At 46.2% G+C, this 23344-nt stretch overlaps 1 protein-coding gene across 2 annotated transcripts in view; it reads left to right on the top strand.

Annotated features, from left to right (window-relative positions):
* Positions 1 to 23344, top strand: part of lamc3 (laminin, gamma 3) — an 89262-nt gene that overhangs the window by 51295 nt on the left and 14623 nt on the right. For both annotated transcript variants that reach the window (XR_009792375.1, XM_061802243.1), the window contains exons 11-16: positions 1436 to 1539; positions 5221 to 5448; positions 20068 to 20256; positions 20331 to 20576; positions 21514 to 21667; positions 21735 to 21877. Coding sequence is in view for 1 of the 2 variants with exons in the window: in XM_061802243.1 (XP_061658227.1) it covers positions 1436 to 1539; positions 5221 to 5448; positions 20068 to 20256; positions 20331 to 20576; positions 21514 to 21667; positions 21735 to 21877 (1064 nt within the window). In the remaining variant the exon portion in view is untranslated. The remainder of the gene's footprint in view (positions 1 to 1435; positions 1540 to 5220; positions 5449 to 20067; positions 20257 to 20330; positions 20577 to 21513; positions 21668 to 21734; positions 21878 to 23344) is intronic.

The following is a 23344-nucleotide window of genomic DNA, read 5'->3' as shown; positions in this document are numbered from 1 at the left end:
TATTAGCCGGTACAATGACGCGCCCGTCGGGGTCGGGCGGCGCGGCGACTTTGTCCGCTCTTGCCGCTTATCTCCGTTTGTCCAGCTACGTGAACGCCGACCCCACCCCCAAGCGGGCGGGCCCCCGCTTTGTAATTGCGTCTCTTTAATGAGAAAGGGGGGGGGGGGTACTTGCGGTTCTGTACACGACGTACACGGATCGTTTGCATAAGACGGAAACGCCAGATGCCGGCACATCTCTCGGGACGGCGAGGATTAACCTTGCTTTTGTGTTTGTTTTCATTTTTAATTTTTTGTTGGGGGGGGGGGCTTCTTTTTACACTTGCGTGACTGATCATAAAGGTTTTATCGTTACCACTGTTTGACCCTTAAAAAGCTTCAATCATTCTGTACTGTTTCGTTTTTTGAAAACTAGAAATTCAACTTTACAACGTGAACATCCATCCATCCTTCATCCAAGCCGCTTATCCTCACGCGGGTCGCGGGAAAGCCGGAGCCTATGCCAGCTAGCTTCGAGCGAAAGGCCGACTACACCCTGAACTGGTCGCCGGTCAGTCGCAGGACAGGCATCGACACCGTCACTGAGTGGGACTTGATCCCACGCTGCTACCAGAAAGTCTCGTACAGTTCTCCCAAAAAGAAGCCAAGTGTGCTTGCTTCAAGACATTCTTTTCCTCTCCCGGTTACTCCGCGTTCACTCTAAAATGTACACGTACAACATTTAAACGCCGAAATGTTCAACTAAACGATTTAATTTCATCAAAAGTCTGATAGCTTAATGCTAACTTATAAAGTGAAAAAATCTTGGACGGGCGAGCAGATATTAACATAAACTTCAAGCAACATGCTACTATAACCGCTAATAAAAACAGCAGACAAAAGTAATAACGGACGATGAATTTACGGGCGCTAAGCTAGTTGGAGACCTTCTCTGTCTCTTCTTCTTGAGGTTAATCGTGCTTCAGTTCTTCCGCGAATCCCGGTCGGAATGTTTCACCGTATTTTGGTACCACGCAGCGTGCGACCGACTCTGAACTTGCTAAAAAATCCGCGATATAGCGGCGCAAACACTGCGCCGCGATACAGCTCACAATACTTGAGAACGGCGTTATCTGTCTTCCGGTAAGGAGCCGACGCAGCACTTGTGGCGGCGGCGGCATTCCGGCACGCGTCAGATGCGTCGCCGCGCGCCGTTCGCGGATGATCCCGCGGCCGCGCGGGGCTAACGCTCAACCGTCAAGACCCGACGAAGTTAGCACGTTTGCGTCGTCTGCCTCCGTGTCAGGAGCATAATGTGTGTGTCGATGAGCTTGTAATCATCCCCGAACGCGAAGATTACCGGCGCGGTGCAGATCAAGCGTGATCAAAGAGACGCCACGCATCTGCTGTTCTAATCTGTCGGAAACTAAGAGGATGCGTCCCCGTGTTGTCGCAGGCTTGATGAAAGCCAGATGACGCCAAAGCTGTCCGCCTTGGAGTTCCGCCGACTCCTGCACGACGTGACGGCGCTACGCATCACCAACGCCGGAGGCCTCAACTGTGAGTAACCAAACGCCGTCAGGTACACCAACGCCTTGAGATACGAGCCGCCTAGCTAGTTTTTTTTTGTTTCGTTTTCTATTTTGGTTTGAGTTGCAAGCAAAAGATTTTAGTCAATTTAACACACTATATACACGGAGCAGCAGTTTGACTGATAAAATAATGGAAAATTACACTTTGTATATTTAATACAACCAGAAAAACCTGTCGGCTAAAGTCGGCTAGCTTAATGCTAACATGTAAGGGAAGACGCCAATCATTAAACAATTTAATCAATAATCTTAAATACAGTATTTACTGTAATTTCCGGCCTACAAGCCTTGACTTTTTTCACACGCTTTGAATCATGCGGTTTATGCGTTAGTGCGGCGCTAGTGTTAGCGCACCTGGTTATAAGCCTCGGTACACAGAAAGAGTTTTACGCTAGGGCCGCGCTAGCGTTAACTCTTTCTGTGTACTGAGGCTTATAACCAGTTGCGCTCTGTAGGCCGGCAATAGGGGGGGGGGGCATGTTAGCCGCGACTTTTTTCACACGCTTTCAACCCTGCGGTTTATGCAGTGATGCGGCGCTAGCGTTAGTGCGGCGCTAGCGTTAGCGCACCTGGTTATAAGCCTCGGTACACAGAAAGAGTTTTACGCTAGGGCCGCGCTAGCGTTAACTCTTTCTGTGTACTGAGGCTTATAACCAGGTGCGCTCTGTAGGCCAGGAATTACGGTATTTTGAGTATTTTTGGCAAAATATGTTTTAATTTAAAGCAACTTGTGTTATCTATAAAAGCCGATTTTGTTTTAATATAATCCAGTATGTAGGCTTTCGGATGTGGACTTTCGATTTCTTAACGCGCTGTCGTGGCTGTCAAAGACATGACCTGGACTTTTCTGAAGCGTCATGGAGTAAAAATTATGGACATAACCCATATTAGAAACCTGGAAGATGGCATTTCACGCTCGTTGCTCGACGGTAGGGAAGAATTCCCTTCTATTTTTTTTTTTTTTTTTTCGGGACATTTCCTCGCGGAGGCGACGTCTGTCACGTGCTCATCAATAATTGGAATGCGGCGGAAAAGGATTCGAGTATGAAATGTTAAAGCGCGGAACACGTCGAGCCGTACCCAGTGCAAAAAAAAAAGAAGAAAAATGAGGACATTTATTCCCAAATGTTTCCCGCTCATTCTTGAAATGCTTTTCTTTTGTTTCTTTGTGCCGTTTTGCCTCACTTTTGTTTTTGTGTAATATTTGTCGCTCGTTGTTCCGGAAAACACGATGGTCATAATTAACTGATTGTGTGAATCGGTATCAGGTCCTAGCTTGGGGTACCTTTCGGTACCTGGGACATACCGGACGCCACTTCCTAAATCCGTAAGATGTTTTGCTTCAACCGACCAATCAGGGGGCAGAAAGATGCTAGCGTCGTTGCGGACAAATTTCAACGCTGATTGGTTAAAGAAACAGCTTAATTGCTAATATCCATCCATCCATCCATTTTCTTATTTTATATATTTATTGGAAAGTTATGTTTTATGGGCGGGTTATCCATTTTTAGTCAGGCTCCGCCCTCGCACAATTACAAAATGTACATTTTTCACTTCTAGCGTTAGCATCACCTGCCTGATTAGCGTATGTATGTAAGTCCAAAAATTCATATTTGGTCCAGTGGCAATCTGACAAAATCTCAAACAGCCGAGGTCGCCTTAAAAAATGGCCGCATCCAACCAAGATGGCTGACTTCCTGTGTCCATATGGGCAGAATTTCTTGACACCGTTTTGTGTGATTGCCGTCGATGCTAACTAAAAATGTCTCTTGGGGATGAATTCAATTTTAAAGATTTAATAAAAGTTTAGGTTTTATAAAAACTCGTCACTGGCACAATTTTCCCGCATCGAATCAAAATACGTTGACTTTTTAGCAAGGCTTTGTAAGACTTTTGTGGGTCCTCCGCATCCATCCATCCGTTTTCTTCGCCGCTTATCCTCACGAGGGTCGCGGGGAGTGCCGGAGCCTATCCCAGCTGTCAACGGGCAGGAGGCGGGGCACACCCCGAACTGGTCGCCGGCCAATCGTAGGTCACATGGAGACAAACAGACTCACTCACAATCACACCTATGGGCAATTTAGTTTCCAATTAACGTTGCGTATTTTGGGGATGCGGGAGGAAACCGGAGGGCCCACCCGGAGAAAAACCCACGCAGGCACAGACGGGGAGAACATGCAAACTCCAAACAGGCGGGTCCGGGATCGAACCCGGGTCCTCGGATGTGGAGGCCGACGCTTTACCAGCTGATTGCTAATTAGTCGACATAAAAATGGCCTGCAGGACGTTAGTTCCTGCATAGCTTAAAATCATATTCAACATATTCAAATTTCCATTAATGTGCTAAATGAATATTAGCCGTGTTATAAGCCTATTACATAAACACAGATACAAATATCATCTTTATCTTCTGCAAAGAACGACCGCTATTACCGCAATTTTCTGAGTCGCCGTGACCATCTCCACGTACTGCATTATACTGCCCCCGAGTGGCCAAAGGCGCACACAACAGAAGGAGCGGCACAACATCCATTGAATTTGGGGAAGAAAAAAAATGCGGCTATATTGTTAATTCTTTACATCTCGTTTGATTATGTCATTAGCGGATGTTTTTACAAAATGCAAAATTATGATGTATGTATGATTAAAAGGAAAAAAAAAATGACTAACTGCCTTTGAGCCTCCATGTAATGTTCCTGCATGGGGACAAATTCCCAGGAGCTGTTACACCCCCCCCCCCCCCCCCCCACCACCACCACCACGGTATTAAAAGACAGCGAGAAAACTGTGTGGTGACAACCTCACTGTTCGTTTTTCACACGACGGATCCTCGGGCGTTCCCCTCCGCCCGGGCGGGCGGCGACGTGCGCTCAGTCCGTCCCGTTCCGCCGGCGGCGTAATGAGAGCGACGCGGGCGAGGAAGACGGACCGTGACCGCTCCTAACGAGCCGCCGCGCCGACATCCCGTCCGTTTTTAATGAAAGCCGGATTCATTTGCGGCGCGGCGGGGATAATAAGACGGGCTCGGAACTGTCCTCCTCCGCGGCACGCCTTGGCCTCTGGCCTCTACCGCCGGAGTTTTTAATAGCCGAGCAAGGGGAGCGAGTCGAAAGTTGCGCAATTACCGTCGTTTCCGGCGCCGGGAATTTTGGCTTAATTAAAAAATATTTGACGCGCTTCTCCCATCAATCGGTCTCGCCGTCAGATTCCGATTTTCAATTTGGATTAAGTGGGATGTTAAACTCAAAGCCGTCAGATTTTACTGTCGTTAAAATAACGACAGGTCTCTCTCGCTCTCTCTCTCTCTGAGAGTTCAAAAAAAAAAAATGATGAAAAATGTTTTAAATGTTAAGGAGAAAAGGTGCCGGATGAGAGGAGTGGGGGGGGGGGAAGAGGCCTTGATGGAATTTTTGCATAAAAGTTTCAGCCGGATTGACGCATCTGCCTGAAAGCGACTTTGGGGGGGGGGGGGGGGGGCAAAAGTTGAAAATCGTTATGGCGCTTTGGGAACATTTTGGCGGCGGCGCGGGAAGATGAGTGGCCGGCGTTCGGCGCCGCGCGACCTCCAACGAGTGGACGGATTTTCTATAGTGTCCCTTTGAAGTCACATTTAAAGGTAAAGTGCAATCCCCTCGTCTCGAATCCGCAGACACGTCGCAGCTCTCGAGGGTCCGCCTGGCCTCCGCGTCGCCCGCCGACGACGAAGCGGCGCCCCCCGCCCCCTGGGTGGAGAGCTGCAGCTGTCCCGTCGGCTTCGTCGGCCGCTTCTGCGAGCGCTGCGCGCCCGGATTCACGCGGGAGGTCCCGGGCGGCGGATCCTTCTCGCCGTGCGTCCGTTGCGACTGCCACCGGCACGGGACCTGCAATCCGGAAACCGGTAACCGACCCTCTCATAAGCACGTAAGATAAAACGAGCACACGCTTTATTAGTGATAGCAAAAAACGGTAAGTAATCAATACGTGTCGCTTATTTTGTGTAATCTTGACCTGCAACTGCGCAATTGCGCACTCTGAGCGCACGTGAAAACCGATCCAGCGCAGTGAACCACAACCTGACGTCTCGTTTTTTTTTTTTTTTTTAACACGGAAGCGCACAGTCTCTAACAATGAGCTGCTGCTCAGCCTACTTCTACTTCGTATTTTATGCTGGCACCGCCCCCCACCGCTCTTAAAGGGGTACGCTCATAATTACGAAACAGAACACAACTATTTATCTGCGGGCATGACTGACAACACGCGTAGATTTTTCAAATGTGAGTGACTGATGTTCTGTACTGTCGTGTCCCTTCGTGACATAAATTGAGCAGTAGTTGGATACAAAAATATTTGTGCCACAATTTTGCACGACTCGTGATTTAAAATTCAAGTTGTTTTTAAAAATATGATGACAATAAAACACAGGGCCAGTTGCGTATATCATCACTGTTAGTTGGAAACCTCGTGTGTCGAAACGTTTAATATTTTCCCACAAATCGATATGAATAATCAGTTACTTTTACACATATCTGACGGATCTAAACTAATTATTAATTTTTTTTAAATTATTCTTCTTTCGGGGTGCGTCGGGACGCTATTCCTTTGAACCCTGGTAACCCTAAATATAATCCTACTTTTTTTTTTTTCATTGCATAATTCACAACAAAAATCTCTTTTTTTGGGGGGGGGGGCTCCCATTTGTGGGCTTTCTGATTCACTTCCCGCAGGCGACGTCCCGTGAAATAGTGAAGCGGCAGCTGCTGGGTGGCACAAACACGCCAAGTTTATTTATTTATATTGACATGCGTGCGAGGGGCCTCCCCCGCCGCACGCCCCCCACCCCCCCCCCCCCCAGCGTCCTCCACGCAGTCTCACAAGTGGAGAAAGTGGGGGAGTAAAGTCGCATCTTTAGAAAGCAGACTTGCATCCTTCCTCAATCTCGACCCAGGTAGCACGCCCCGCCATTCTTCGCCTGCGGGTGTCCCTTGCGCTGTGTTTTCCATTTTGATTAATTAATCGGGGGGGGATTAAAGTTGATGACAACGACGTGAAACATATTCGATGGCACTTTTCTGTTTGTGCGCTCTGGGTGACGTAAATGTTAGCATTAGCGTCAACCGGTCGGTATGCGTCTGTGTCCCTTACGCAATGTTACGACTGGGGGTCGCTATCACGTTATAACGTGATGTTTCGCATTATAATGTGGATATTTCATGTTGTAACGTGATATGTTTCACGTTATAATGTGATTAATTACATGTTGTAATGTGAATGATTTGATATAACTTTCACGTTATAACACGAAAAGCTTGGCACAACGTAAAAAGTTTCACATTATAACGTTTCATCTTATTGTGTGAAACTTTCATGTTATAACATGATATGCTCTAGGTTATAACGTGATTCGTTTCATGTTATAACGTGGAACATATTCAATGGCACTTTTCTGTTTGTGCGCTCTGAGTGACGTAAATGTTAGCATTAGCATCAACCGGTCAATATGCGCCTGTGTCCCTTATGCAATGTTACAACTGGGGGTCTGTGCTCTGTTTTACGGAAGCGTATTCCTGCCGAACCCCAACAAATATTAAATAGTTATAACGTGATGTGTTTCACTGTATAATATGGTTAATTACGTTATAATGTGAATCATTTGATGTTATAACGTCAATAGTTTGTTAGAACATGAAAAGTTTCATGTCACAACGTAAAAAGTTTCACGTTATAACGTAATTCATTTCATGTTACAGTGTGAGACTTTCACGTTATTACATGATATGCTCTAGCTTATAACGTGATTCGTTTCATGTTATAACGTGAAACATATTCAATGGCACTTTTCTGTTTGCGGCTCTGAGTGACTGTTATAACATGAAAAGTTTCATGTTCTAACATGAAAGGTTTCACATTAGAACGTAATTCATTTCATGTCATAATGTAGATTAGTTTCATGATATAGTAAATAATAATGAAATTTCACCTGTCTTCACCCCGCCCCCCAAAAGGCAATTATTTCCGGTTCTACTATGTTCTTGCTCCATGTGTAAGAGGCAATCTTCTGGTACACCACGACTCCCTAAAAAAACCTCATCAAATCCATTTTTTGTGCAACGTTCAATAAGAGTCCAGTTCTAGCTGTCTTCTTTTATGCCACCTTGGAAGGATGTGAATGACCACAGAGTCGCAACAAGTCGACGCCAACTTTTCAGGTTATAACATAGAACTTATAAGGTTTTACCGTGATATGTTTCATATTATAATGTGATAAATTACATGTTATAACATGGTTAATTTCATGGTTTAACAAGTTCATGTTATAACAATTCATTTAACATAATAACGTGACACGAAATGATTCACGTTATAACGTGAAACACATCATGTTATAACATAAAACTTCCACATTTTAACGTGAAACATATCACGTCATAACGTGATAGTGACCTTTTTTTTTTTAATGGTGTGGCAGCAGTACGCTTCTGTCCTGTTTACATGTGTATCACTGTAATGGAGCAAATGTGTCCCTTTCTTTGCCGTTTATCTACGTTCCAAAATGCATGTCTTTGTCCACCTGCGCGCCATATTACGGAGGGAGACGTTCCTCTTCGCGCGCCCGTCTTTGTGCTAACATCTTACGAAGGCAATCGTGCATCTATTTGGGCCCGCGTCGCTTTCATTCCACGTTAGCGAGGGAGTTGCGCCCGTCTACGGCGTATGGGCCTGTCTCGATGTTTAAAGTCACGTTAGCAAGTGCGCTGCTGCGCGTGGCTACACCTTTTGAAACTGGAGTCGTTTGCCCATCTGCCGCCCGTGTCGCTTTCCACGAGCGTCGGGGACTTTGAATCGGACCGCTTTGCGGTTATTGTCGCTTTTAGCGTTAGCATTCCTTGTCCTCAAACAGGCAGGCAGGACCCTTTTTTTCTTGATTCTTCAGTTTTCGACCGTCGGGGCGACGGTTTGAAAGCGCGTTCCCGACACCTACAGGACTTGAGCGGAAGCGCAACCCCGTTTTTTTAATGGAAAACGATTGCTTATTGTGTAAAGTAATTCATTTTGATGAATTACAAAAAGCCTGTATTTAATTAGATTTCTTTTGAAATGGAATCCCGCCGCTTGTTTCTTTTTCTGACCGCGTGGCTCGAGCGCCTGATTAGACCGGTTTGCCAGCTCTCCGCCAACGACGTCTCATTTGCTTGCAGGTTCCGTGCGTCTCTTTATGTCGCAGGAGGGTTTTTTTCTTCTTCTTCTTTTCGCCTCCAGAAACACTCGCTGGCTTGTTCTTGCTCTTTTTCATCTTCCTCCGTCCTCGCTGCACCTGCTCTTCGCTTCATCTCGGGCGCCCGGCACTTCCTGAACACTCCCGTGGCGTCGTTTTCTTGACGTCTTTCAGGACCGGCGACTGTGTGACGGGTCGGAAAATGCAAATCTTCCGGGATGTAATTACAATTAAGAAGGAGTTACCCGTTCAGGACACTTGCTCATGAAAACAGCGAGACAGGCACATCAAATTCTTGATTTTGGGGGGGCAAAAAATAAACTCGATTGTCTCACTACAACAGTCCGTTTTATTTTGTTTCCAGATTCTTTGTTAAATTTCTCCATTGGACCGTCTTATTTCGTCTTCAACTCTGCTTTCGCTCGACCTTGCACGGACCTTTCCGATGACGATCTCGAGCTCCGCCGCCTTAACCATGTCCCGCAAGCTTCCAAAATGGCGATTGAACAGAACGTGTTTGAAGTCGATTCTCTACCGCGTATTCCAGATAATATTGGGTTATGATTTTTGCCAAATGCGTCACACTTGTCCAAGAGAGTTCTACAGATAGGTCTCAACTATTTTACCCAAGGATACGTACACGTAATTAAGATTGTAGTGTGTAGTGTGATTGTAGTCTTTAGAAGTGAGTGGGTGTATTCATTTGACTTGGCTTGTAATGGAACCTAGTGCTCTGTCTTGTAAGTCTGATAGGATACAAATAGGCAAATTGACATTCCTCTTGCATGACATGTCGCTTTTACGTATCCCTAACCCGACTCTTCGGCATAAAACATGACACACTTCATTCTTCAGGTCAGTGGTATGCTAACAAAGTGAAAGTTGTTCTCCTGCACTAATAATAATTCAATCAAACTCAGAGAAGATACTTCTCCCTCAATTACCTTCGAACATACAGCCTCGTGTTTGTTGATATTGTCCACATTTAGTCGTACGTGCGCTCTTCCGCGTGCCTTAATCAGTCGTAGACACTTCGTCAACTGTGTAACGTAGCAGGATATCTTTTTTTATCTATTGCACGTTCTGAGGACCATTTTCTTCGTAGCGTTAACTTTTCCAAGCGCCCGCTACTGACAACCAGCATTGCTTGTGGGACAATGTGGCGAGAGGGGCGTGTCAAGCCAGGGGTTAAGACAATGCAGCTATCTGATTGGCTAGTATTGTACAAGTGAGTGACAGGTCGAAAAGGTCCATTGTTTACAGTAGATTACGACTAGTATATTCCAGTTTATTGGTTTCAGTCACTACATCTGAATTATTTGCCGCATTTCTCCATTTTGCTTTAAACCCCCTTTTCACCTGTCACGTACTGTAATGTATAGATGACAGTGTTGCGGAGATCCCGACACTGTGGTCACTACACGGTGTTGCCAGGCTCCACGTTTAGATACTCGACCAACTCCAACTTGCCGTCCGAAATCCATGCCGATACCAAGTCTCGAATGTTATTGATTCCGCCATTTATTTTACTTTACTTGCATGAATGAGAGGGGCGGAGGGGGAAGAGTGAAGCTGCGGGGAGAAGAGATGGCGAGGGTGGACGACTTCAAATACTTGGGAGCAATGGTGAGTGTGGTAGGGAAGTGAAGAAACGGGTCCAAGCGGGGTGGAACAGTTGGCGGGAGGTGTCTGGTGCTCTATGTGACAGAAGAGTCTCGGCTAGGATGAAGGGCAAAGTTTAGAAAACAGCGGTAAGACCGGCCACGATGGACGGATTAGAGACCGTGGCAGGAAGCAGAACTGGAGGTGGCAGAAATGAAGATGTTGAGGTTCTTGCTTGGATAGGATTAGAAATGAGTTCATTCGAGGGACAGCCAAAGTTGGAGGTTTTGGAGACAAGGTTCGAGAGAGCAGACTTGGATGGTCCGGACATGTCCAGAGGCGAGAGAGTGAGGAAATCGGTAGGCGGATGGTCAGGATGGAGCTACCAAGGAAGAGAGAGCGAGAGGAAGACCAAAGAAAAGGTTGACGGATGTTGTGAGGGAGGACATGAGGACAGTGAGTGTTCGAGATGAAAATGCACGAGATGGGCTTGGACGGAAAAACGGGACGAGCCGAAAGGAAAGGAATCAGAAGATTTGACTTCAAACGACGGCGTTCGCAGAGGACAAATGAGTCGTCGCTTTGTTTGTCGCCACAGCTGTAACAAAAGTTCAATTCAAACTTTGCCGACTTCTTTCGCGCACAAAGCTAACGAGCTAACTATAGCCGCGCGCTGGCACTTTGAAGATATTTGCGTGCCTCTTGTAGCACGCATGCAAATGATGAAGGAGCTGTTAAATATGGAGTGCCTCGTGTCCTCTTGAGTCGCTCTTTACACCAATCCCACGGGGTGTCCTTTAGCGCCGGGCTGAGGAAAGTCGCTAGCTAAAATTAGCCTCGATTCTGGCTCATCGCCGGGCGTCTGTTTCGCCGCATAAAAAAAAAGGGTGATTTTTTTTTTTTTTTTTTTTTTTGTCGAGAGACTCGGTACGACGTCCCCGACTTGTAGTTCCCTCCGCCCAGAATCCTAATCGGCGCGTAATCACGGGAGGAGCCGGAACGCGATCTGGGGAGCGGAATTTATTCGGTCTCTGTGGCAGGAAGTCGGAGCTTCCTAATCGTGATTTATTAACACACCCGCCGCGTGTTTGCGGTCACGTTGGAAAGGTTAATATTTGTGCTGGAAATGAGCAATGTCGCCTTAATCCTGCGGAGTGAACTTTGTGTCCGCGCCGACCGCGTTCCCAAAATAATCTTTTTGTCTTCATTGCATTTTAGTTCCCTGTATTACATAACAACAAGGCAGGGTTAATAAACAAGGCCTGATTAATATTTGTGCTGCAAATGAGCAATTTCCTTTCAAACACCGCGCAGCCTTCAATTTGAAATTTCATTTCCCTCAGAGGGACCAACCGCGCGAACGCGATCCCGTTGTCTCCGTCGCATTTTTATTTCGCGGCACGGCGGAACCCTCGCTTCCCGCGAATAATCCGTTGCAGAAATTTTGGACTAAAGAATAAAAGTCCAAGCGATATTTCCCCGAGGAAATAACGCAAAATCCAATTTATCCGTCGCAGACACGAATACGTTTCGTGAGGCGCTCGCGCATTGCACGGCGCGAGCATTCTGGGAAACGGACCGTCGCGTCGTGCGCCGTTTTAGATGAAACCTGAGCGGAGGTGTGAAAATTTCTTGGGAAAAATTCAATAAAATAGTCAGTCAAGTCATACATAAACTAGATCTTACAAAATGTGAGGTTCTATACGGTGTTGGATAAAAACAAAGCATGATTCATAAACGAGGCGTGATTTGTATTTGTGCTGAATATTAGCAATTTTCCACGAATCCTGCACGCGTTTAATGACAACAATCTGGACGTACGTCTTGCATTCGTGGTCGCAAAGTCACCTGAATACGGAGGATGACGGATATTTTTACAACTTTGCCCCGAATCCCGCACGAGCCCATTTCATCCCGCCGTTTTTTTGACGCTTCCGTCAAGGCATTAAACGCGTCCCCTTCCGCTGATCGGTTTTCGAGACGAAACCTCTCGCGGCTGAAGTGAAATCAATCGGACATCAAATCGCGACGGATGCGGCTTCCCCCCCTTCCGCCCCTCGCCGATGACGTCCGCGGCCCGCTTTCCCCGTCTTGTCGGGTTCTCGCTCGGCTTTTCGCGCCGACGGCATCGGAGGGATGGCATTTAAATGGGCGTCGGGGGGGGGGGGGAGGAGGCCCCTTGTACAGGTAAACATTGAGTCACCGGCTGGCATGCAAATGAGCCGAATGTTTTCTTGGACGTTAATTGATGCAACGGGACAGGTGGGCTCTTCTCTTCTCTTCGCTCTCTTCTCATTTTCGCTGCTTTCGCTTCTCGACGAGCCCCTCGAAAAAAAAAAAAAAAGCCAACTTGTGTTTCTTGGCGTCTTCCGCCAGACTGCAGCACTTGTGACATTTAAGTCACGCAAAACAGCCGCACAAATGCCAACATGACAAACAAGCACGTGCTGAACTCCGGACTATAACAATCTTATTTTATTTGTTTGTTTTGGGCTTTTGTGGTTAGCAGAAGGCGGCAACTGGTGGATGGATGAGTGCAGGACTGCAAACAAATCGGAGCGTCGGGGAGCCATTGCCTAATTCCCGGCCTACGGAGCGCACCTAGTTAGAAGCCGCACCCGGTACATTTGGGAAGGAAATACCATTTGGTACACACGGAAGCCGCAGCCGTGTAAAAGCCGCAAGTGCCCACCGTTGAAACACGAGATATTTACAAAGAACGACTACGCAGAGAGTTTAACGCTCGCGCTGACACTAGCGCCGCTGTGTTAACGCTAATGCTAAGGCTCGCGCCGCGCTAACAGGGCCGGTTTAAAAAACAAAACATACCGGTAAAAATCACTGAGACGCGACAGTAACACACTAGCGCAGTGCTAATGCAAGTGCCACTCTAACGCTAGCGCCGCGCAAAGAGGGCCGGTTAAAAAATAAAAACATACCGGTAAAAATCACTGAGACACGACAGTAACACACTAGCGTAGGGCTAATGTAAGCAGCACGCTAACGCTAGCACCGCGCTAATGCTGGCGCTGAGCTAACAGGGCCGGTTAAAACAAAACATACTGGTAAAAATCACTGAGACACGACAGTAACACCCTAGCGCAGCGCTAATGCAAGCGCCACGCTAACAGGGCTGGTTAAAACAAAACATACTGGTAAAAATCACTGAGATATGACAGTAACATACTAGCGCAGCGCTAATGCAAGCGCCGCGCTAACACGGCCGGTTAAAACAAAACATATTGGTAAAAATCACTGAGACGCGACAATAACATACTAGCGCAGTGCTAATGCAAGCGCCACGCTAACGCTAGCACCAGGCTAACAGGGCCGGTTAAAACAAAACATACTGGTAAAAATCACTGAGACGCGACAATAACACACTACCGCAGTGCTAATGCAAGAGCCACGCTAACGCTAGCGCCGGGTTAACAGGGCCGGTTAAAAAACAAAACATACTGGTAAAAATCCCTGAGACATGACAGTAACACCCTAGCGCAGCGCTAATGCAAGCGCCACTAACAGGGCCGGTTAAAACAAAACATACTAGTAAAAATCACTGAGATATGACAGTAACACACTAGCACAGTGCTGATGCAAGCGCCACGCTAACGCTAGCACCGCGCAAAGAGTGCCGGTTAAAAAAAAAAAAAACATACCGGTAAAAATCACTGAGACATAACAGTAACACACTAGCGCAGCGCTAATGCAAGCGCCACGGTAACGCTAGCACCGGGCTAACAGGGCCGGTTAAAACAAAACGTACTGGTAAAAATCACTGAGACATGACAGTAACGCACTAGCGCAGCGTTAATGCAAGCGCCACGCTAAATCTAGTGCCGGTCACTTGAAACCAAAATGGCAGACTTATTTTCGACGGCCATCTGGTTTTGCGGACTGTATTTTCCTAAGATTCCACCAGGGGGGGCTTATGAGACAATCTTTGTCCGATCACTTCAAACTAAAAATAGTTGACTTCCTGTCTGTTTTCTGGAGTGACTTCACGACACTTTTTTGTGGGTCTACTTATGATAGAAAATGTCTGTGTTCACTAAATTTCACGATTCATAGTGAAACATCCGTGGGTGGCTGAATTTTTAAAAATATTCCCAGATTGAAACATTTTTGTAGGTCAAGTCGTGATGGACACGCCTGGCAATTTTTTTTTTATTTTGCTCAGTTAAATTGGCTTTAGGAGGTGAATATAAAAATGAAAACTCTGGCGAGCGCTAGGAGGCTAATTTTCGATCAATCCGCCGCGAGACCGTCAATCCACATCTTGTTTGCAGCAAAGCGAACTAGCTGAACCGCTCATTATGGTTCAGAGTCTGGGAATTCAAGACCGTCTGAGCCCAGTCTAAAGCTCTCTGGAAAGCAGCGAGGGGGTGCGGGGAAGGGGGTCGGTACGGGTCGGGCGGGCCCGCGGGTCGATGCGGCCGTTCCGCTGGGATCTTCTTTAATGAGTCTGCAGGAGGGCGACCGCTCCCGTCGGGAGGACCTGAGGGCGGAGGTGGAGCGGGGAATTCTCTGTTCAGAGTGTGCGAGAGATCCTAAACAAAAATTTACAACGAGGAGCACAAATTTGACGTTTTAGTTTTATTTTTTTCGCTTCACGAATAGCGACTTCACCAAACAAAGCGGAAGCACGGCACTGTCTTTGTTAGCTTAGATATTAGCTCGTTCTGCTAACGCAGGGGTGTCAAACTCGTTTTTTTCCCTGGCCACATTGTAGTTACAGATCCCCTCGGAGAGCTGTTATGACTGTGAAAGGATAAAAATCTTTAATCGCTTCATCGTACTGTATTTGAACTACTTTGGGAATCAGAAATCAAGGGTGGTGATGATGTTTGGTCGCACACAAATCCTCGCAATATCTCACCGTTATCATGTATGATAAGGCAATTTGAAATTTTGGTGCAGATTTTAACAAAAATCATGGAAGTTGATATGACTTCACGGGCCACATAAAATCATGCGGCGGGCCAGATCTGGCCCCCGGGCCTCGAGTTTGACACCCGTGTCGTAACGTTGGCATTTTGGCAACAGACCACAATAAATCGTAAACCACCAGCACGTAGCCGACCTCGTTAGCTTAGCTAGCCCTGCGGATGATGCATTTGTGAATATTTTATTTTATTTTATTTTATTTTTTGTTTAATCATATTTCAACCTCCGGGCTAACGTCTGCACGTCTCCGTCCTCTTATTGGGTTTGGGCCGCGCAATTATTTTTCATAATCACAAATAAATAGTGATTGCGAACCGGTCCAGATGATGGAAATCCCCACAGAAGATGCGGGTCCCGAACGCACCGCCCACCACGGGATGACGCACGCACGAGAATTAAATTGACAACGTGGGGGGGGGGGGGTGTAATCGGAAGGCCCCCCTCCTCCGCCTCGTATCCCGCTCAGTCATCTTCACGCTCAGTAAAGTCGGCACGTTCCCGCCGCCGTTAAAGTCATCACGGCGCATCGGGGGTGCACGGCGGCCGGCGGCGATGTCGTGGCGTTGCCGCGTTTTTTTTTTTTTTTTTTAAAGACGATTCTTCGCCCCCCCCCCTGGCAAAAAAAAAAAATCGTAAATCCACAAAGCAATTGTTAAAGCGGAGCCGTCGCGTCGCTTGGGGTTAGAATAACAGCTTCAAACTCATCCGAGTGATGAAGTGCCTGGCAGTAAAAAAATTTGGTGGGGGGGCAGGATAGTGTCTCCCCCCCGTCACCAAAAAATAAAAAAAAAAAAAGTTGTACGTCAACGTATTTAACAGAATATTAATAACCCGAAAAAAAAGCACATTAAATTCCCACAATAATAACAATTAAAGCCCCCAGAAAGGTGATGTCGTTGGCAGAATAATAAATAAAGCCAAAAATAATGAATCTTATTTAGTACTTATTATTCCAGCAGTGAAAATATACTTTTCTGCAGCTTTGTTAACAGATTAAATCTTATTTAATGCTCTTTAATTCTGACCGCAACATCCCATTTTGGGGTGTTTTTAATTATCTATTATTATTATTATTATTGAGGTTATTTAGTGTTTTAGGTTGGGGTTTTAACTAATTAATTAAATGTTCTTTTAAGGAAGATTTAATTCTTATTACTGTCATTATTATTATTATTATTATTATTATTATTATTACAACTAAATGGTCTTTTAGGTTGGGGTTCTAAGAAATTAATTAAATGTTCTTTTAAGGGAGCTTTAATTCTTATTGCTGTCATTATTATTATTATTATTACAACTAAATTGTCTTTTAGGGTGGGGTTTTAGCTAATTAATTAAATGTTCTTTTAAGGGAGCTTTAATTCTTATAACTGTCATTATTATTATTATTATTACAAGTAAATGGTCTTTTACGTTGGGGTTTTAACTAATTAATTAAATGTTCTTTTAAGGGAGCTTTAATTCTTATTACTGTCATTATTATTATTATTATTCCAACTAAATGATCTTTTAGGTTGGGGTTTTAACTCATGAATTAAATGTTCTTTTACGGGAGCTTTAATTCTTATTACTGTCGTCATTGAGCGTCTTTAATTCGTATGATCTCTAATAACCATTTTCAGCGGCCGAATCATATTTTTGCCTGGATTGAAATCTCAATTTATGGTGGCAATAAATTGTGCTTTTTGGGTGCCCGTCGTTCTTATTGTTGTTCTTATTATCAACAATTTAACGAGCGCTTTGGGCGTATTTAAACTTCATTACGCGAGCAATTTAAAAGGCCTTTTGAGGGCTGTCAATACTTACGAACGCCCCCAAAACACCTTTTTTGTTCCCGCGAGAATCTCCGCCAAAAAAGTTCTGTGCCGTGGAAATTCATTTTTAATGGGACCGCTTCCTCTTCGCATGTCACGTGAGTCGACACCCCCCCCCCCCCATAAATCTAAAGAAACAAAATGATGGAATGAATAAAATGCTCGTTTAATCCTTTCTATTGCATTTGTGGGGGGCGGGGGGACAATGTAAACTTGTGATTATTAGAGCAGACAGCACTGACAGTTAAGACAACCCCCCACCCCCCCAAAAAAAAAAAAAAGTTTTGGCATCCTCGATATTAAGCAGACGAACGCTTCCCCGATATCGCCCCGCGTTTAATATCGCGTCGTTGGGGGCTTTGAATAAATAATGCGGCAATCCCCACGTCGAGACGTAGGATTAAAAGCGACGGCGGCGGTAAATAACGGCGCCGCTCCGCGCGGCACGTTCGCGGCCCGTGCAATTAGGTAACCCGCTCGCCTACACGGGCGACGCCGTTTATCATGTTCAGCCACTCCTGCTGCATAATAACTCGTGCAAAAAAGAAAAAAAGCATAATTAACCCGGGATATTTGAAAATGTTTAAGGACGCAAACGTCTCCAGGATTTGAATATGTTTTTTGTTGTTGTTTTGTGTTTTTTTTTTCCTCCCAGACGACTTCATAGGAATGCTAATCTCGCCGCCGCTCGCTTGAGGGACTCGCTTCCCCGCCTTGAAGGTTTTTTTTTTTTGTTTGTTTTGTTTTCTTTCCCCGACGTTTGTGTATTTCCCACAAGCAATTACGGCCCGGCCGAGTTCGCTCGTCTTTCTCGGGGAGAGCGCGTCTGGATTTTGGGTCAGGGACGCGGCGTCCTCGGCTGGCGGGTGGCCGGAACTGCCACCTCCGCGTCCCCGGGTGACTTTTTCGGCGCCTCAACGTGGCTGAGGAAACTCGCCCGTTTTTTTTTCTCGCAAGTATGTACAGTACAGTATATCCTGGACAGTTAGAAGAAACCATAAACAGCCCGTGGCACAGGTGTCACCGATCAACATCACATTTCCATCCTTCAGGGATGAGAATTTTTGTGGCGTTTTTTCATCTGAAAATGTCATTTTTGTGAAACGATGAAATCCGTTGATAAAATTCGGGGGGTTGTGACCAAGACCGGCCGTCGGCATCTATCGGCAACGCTCGTCGTGAAAGTAGTCGCAGCCGTGATCGCGGAAAACGGCATTGCTGTCCATCTATGCGTCCATTTTCTTCACCGCTTATCCTCACGAGGGTCGCGGGGAGCGCCGGAGCCTATCCCAGCTGTCAACGGGCAGGAGGCGGGGTACACCCTGAAATGGTTGCCAGCCAATCGCAGGGCACATGGAGACAAAATTGAGGAAAAAAAAAATCACTCCTAACACACCCCACAATGTCGGATAATTCCATCCATCCATTTTCTTAGTCGCTTATCCTCACAAGCCTCAGAGGGAGTGCTGGGGCCCATCTAACCCTAACCTTATTGAGACAAACAGCCGCACTCACAATCAGACCTTGGGGCAGTTTATCCATCCATCCATCCATTTTCTTTCCCGCGTATCCTCACAAGGGTCGCGGTAAGTACTGGGGCCCATCCCAGCTTTCGACGGGCAGGAAGCGGGGTCCACCCTGTAATGGTCGCCAGCCAATCGCAGGGCACATGGAGACAAAATTGAGAAAAAAAAAAATCACTCCTAACACACCCCACAATGTCGGATAATTCCATCCATCCGTTTTCTTAGTCGCTTATCCTGACAAGGGTCGCAGGGAGTGCTGGGGCCCATCTAACCGTAACCCTAACAACCGCACTCACAATCACACCTAGAGTGTCCAATTATTGTTGCATGGTTTTGGGATGTGGGAGGAAACCGGAGTGCCCACCCGGAGGAAACCCACGCAGGCACGGTCGGGGAGAACACGCAAACTCCACACAAGCGGGTCCGGGATTGAACCGGGGACCTCAGAACTGTGAGGCCAACTCTTTTACCGGCTGCGCCAACGTGCCGCCGCATTGGCATTAAATTTGATGTTTATATTAACGACAACGTTCCGATTTCCGGCAGCATTTTTGGCGGTATTTCGTCGGTATTTTCGCTTTGATGTGAACATTTCATAGAGAAGCTTTCCGTTTACTACGGGATATTTATAACTTATAGATATACGTACGCGTACATTATCGAGCGGTCTGCGCGTTTGCCAGTATGGCGAAAATATGAAGATCGTCCCGGGGAAATTGCCGGCGTTCCGATATGCCGAGGAGCAAAAAAATATCCGGGAGCGTATCCGAACCAGGTAAGTTGGACGTTAATTTCTCAAATATTATATAATTGACGACTGTTAATACGATTAGGCCTATCAGTAACACTGGCCTTGTAGGCTACGCATTTTTATTTTTCGCTCACTTTTATATTTCATGATCTCTCGTTCATATACATATATATATTATATACAAACAAATTACTCGTGTACTCTGAAGTATAACTTGTAAGTGCAGTGGTCTATTTGATATAAATTTCACTCAAATCTACATTTTTATATCTGAAGTTTGGCAAAATTATTTTAGTTGTTTGAACTCATATTTTAAGAATGTTGTTATTACCCTGTAATTACACTGTGAGAAGTATCACCATTTAAAAGTGTGTTTTATTAAAAAAAAAAAAAAAAAAAAAAAAATTAAATTGTTTTCAGTGTTTTTCCAAATCGGTCACTGTCATCCCCGATCCGAGCAGAATTGTACAAAAGTTTCAGGTTTCAGGGAAAGATGCTCGGACTTGGAACGGGAAGGAGGCCATCTTGGTTTCCCAAGAACGGGTTAACCTTAATTCTCATTTTTAATATTATATTATTTGTATTATATTTTATCATATTTGGATGACGGTTTCAAGGACTCCGCGTCAAAAGATTGACGGCTGCTTGTTTGTTGCCGTTTCAGGGGAGTGCGAGTGCTCAGATTTCACCGGCGGGCCGACCTGCGAGCGCTGCGTGGACGGTTACTACGGCAACGCCTTGATGGGCACGCCGGGCGACTGCCGGCCTTGCCCTTGCCCCGGCGGCGGCGGCTGCGTCCGGGCGGGCGCCACCGATCAGGTGGTCTGCACCGACTGCCCCGCCGGACAAACGGGTGAGCGGACTCCTCCCCTCCCCCCGCGTCACCGGATCTCACGTCGCCGCCTGACTCCGCCCTCCCGCCGGCAGGCAACCGCTGCCAGTTGTGCGAGGACGGTTTCCACGGCGACCCGCTGGGGCGATCGGGGCCGGCGCGGCCGTGCGCCAGGTGCGACTGCAGCGGCAACGCCGACCCGAACGCGGTGGGCGTGTGCGACCGCCTGACCGGCCGCTGCCTCAAGTGCACGGGCGACACCGAGGGCGACCGATGCCAGCGTTGCCGCCCTGGTTACTACGGCGACGCTCGCGGCCACACGCCCGGGCCCAAGTGCAAGCGTAAGTCAGGGGCCAATTTACGCCTCGGAAATGTGCGCGATTTCCTATTCCAGTACCATACCATAATTCCTAACTTTGAACAATTATTATTACCGTAATTCCCCTCCAGAGCGCACCTGGTTATAAGTCTCACCCCGTACATTTGTAAAGGAAATACTATTTGGTACATACATAAGCCGCACCTGTGTAAAAGCCGCAAGTACCCACATTGACGTTACACAGAGAGTTAAACGCTAGCGCCGCCGCGCTAACGCTAACAGGGGCACTACTGCGCTAACGCTCACGCTAGCGCCGCGCTAACAGGGCCGGTTAAAAAAACAAAACATACCGGTAAAAATCCCCGAGACACGCAGTAACGCGCCGGACGGGTAAAAGTCACTTCCTCGGCGCATATATTCCACCGGTCTCACTCTCACCTTTTCCGCTCGAGTGCCCCCTTGTGGCCGTTGGAAAAAACGGGCAAATTAGCCCCATCGCCGCATAAACGGCGTGTGGAAAAAAGTCGGGGTCTTATAGGCCGGAAATTATGGTACGGTATCTATGCGAGCAACATGTAGTGACATGCAGAAAAGTCAAATAACATTGCGGTAAAATCTTTTTTTCTGTTGCTTTTTGAAGGTCTGGTGTCACTTGATCAGTCAGATTATTTTATTATTATAAATAATTGATTAATTGGACACTCTACATTGCCCGTAGGTGTGATTGCGAGTGCGGCTGTTTGTCTCAATGTGCCCTGCGATTGGCCTCCTGCCCGTTGACAGCTGGGATAGGCTCCAGCACTGTTCGCGACCCCCGTGAGGATAAGCGGCGAAGAAAATGGATGGATGGATAAATAGTTGTGCGATGGTTCGACGGATGCAGCCCCACCCCAAAAAGTCCCCCCACCTCGGGCCGCACTTCATCCCGCCGCAAGAAACGTTGTCGTTGTCGTCTCCAGCGTGCGACTGCAACCCCGCGGGAACGTCGGGCAACGCCACGGAGTGCGACGCCGACACGGGAAGCTGCGAGTGCCTGGAGCACGCGACCGGGCGGGACTGCGGCCGCTGCGAGGAAGGCTTCTTCAACCTCCGACGCGGTTTGGGTTGCGAGAGGTAAAGGAGACGGCGAATCGTCGTTTGGAGAACGGCGTGACCGACGTCGCTTCTGACCCCCACCCAGGTGCGCGTGTCACCCCGTTGGCTCGTCGTCCGCCGCCTGCGACCCGATCACGGGACGGTGCTCGTGCAGGGCCGGCGTGGAGGGGCGGCTGTGCGGCGCCTGCCGAATGGGCTTCTTTGGATTTTCCTCACGAGGATGCGCAGGTGGCCGTATTTCTCTTTTAGTTTCTGGCGTAAAAATAAGAAAGAAAGCCAGCAAGCAGACCCGAGAGTTGCTGGATTTATAATAAGAACTAAAGCACCCTCCAAAACATCCAAGAACTTGCCGGAATAAGACGTTAAAACCGCCAAAACTCCGTTTGGTTGCCGGATAAACAATTCTAAGAATTAAAGTGCTGAAAAAGAAAATTTGAAGATCTATAAATTACCTCTAAAAAGCAATTCATTTGACCAAAATTTAAAAAAAAAAAAAGTACATTCCCTGAAAGGATGTTCAGTTTCTCTCATCATAGATTGAAAAAGAACATTTATCTCCCAGGATAAGAAGTAAAGCATCCAAAGAGGCGATTCACTCTGGGGAATAATTAATAATAACAATAATGATAATAATAATAAGTCCTCCCGAAAAAAAAAAAAAAAAAATTGGTTACCGCCACGGCAATCAAAACGGGGATATAGTTGCTGGATTAGTAAGAAGAACTAAACTCAAAAGTAAAAGGCCGTGCAGTTGTTGGATACGTAATGACGATTAATGCCATATATTTTTGGAATATTAAGACGAATTACAGACCCCAAAAGGGCGTTCATGTGCCTGAATAATAATGATTAAAAAAACGAGTAAAAATCCTTCAAGAGGCGATTTCGTCACCAAGATAATAGTCGGAATTAAGGCCCAAGATAGATAGATGGATAGATAGATAGATAGATAGATAGATAGATAGATAGATAGATAGATAGATAGATAGATCAAGAGGAGAGCGATCATATAGAGCGGGAGGATAGATAGATAGATAGATAGATAGATAGATAGATAGATAGATTAGATAGATAGATAGATAGATAGATAGATAGATAGATAGATAAGAGATAGATAGATCAAGAGAGAGCGATCATATAGATAGATAGAGGGAGGCAAGGAGGGAGGGATAGATAGATAGATAGATAGATAGATAGATAGATAGATTAGATAGATAGATAGATAGATAGAATCAAGAGAGAGCGATCATCATTAGAGAGGGAGGGATAGATAGATAGATAGATAGATAGATAGATAGATAGAGAGATAGATAGATAGATAGATAGAAGATAGATAGATAGATAGATAGATAGATAGATAGATCAACGAGAGAGCGATCATATAGATAGAAGAGTGGAGGCAAGGGGATAGATAGATAGATAGATAGATAGATAGATAGATAGATAGTAGATAGATAGATAGATAGATAGATAGATAGATAGTAGATATATAGATAGATCAAGAGAGAGTGATAAAGAGAGAGCAATCATATAGATAGAGGAGGGATAGATAGATAGATAGATAGATAGATAGATAGATAGATAGATAGATAGATAGATAGATAGATAGATAGATAGATAGATAGATAGATCAAGAGAGAGCTCATATAGATAGAGGGAGGCAAGGAGGGAGGGATAGATAGATAGATAGATAGA

This window comes from Syngnathoides biaculeatus, chromosome 17 (assembly GCF_019802595.1).
Source record: "Syngnathoides biaculeatus isolate LvHL_M chromosome 17, ASM1980259v1, whole genome shotgun sequence".
NCBI classification, from domain to species: Eukaryota; Metazoa; Chordata; class Actinopteri; order Syngnathiformes; family Syngnathidae; genus Syngnathoides; species Syngnathoides biaculeatus.
The sequence above is the reverse complement of the archived record's forward strand: the minus strand, read 5'-3'. Positions and strand labels throughout refer to the sequence as shown.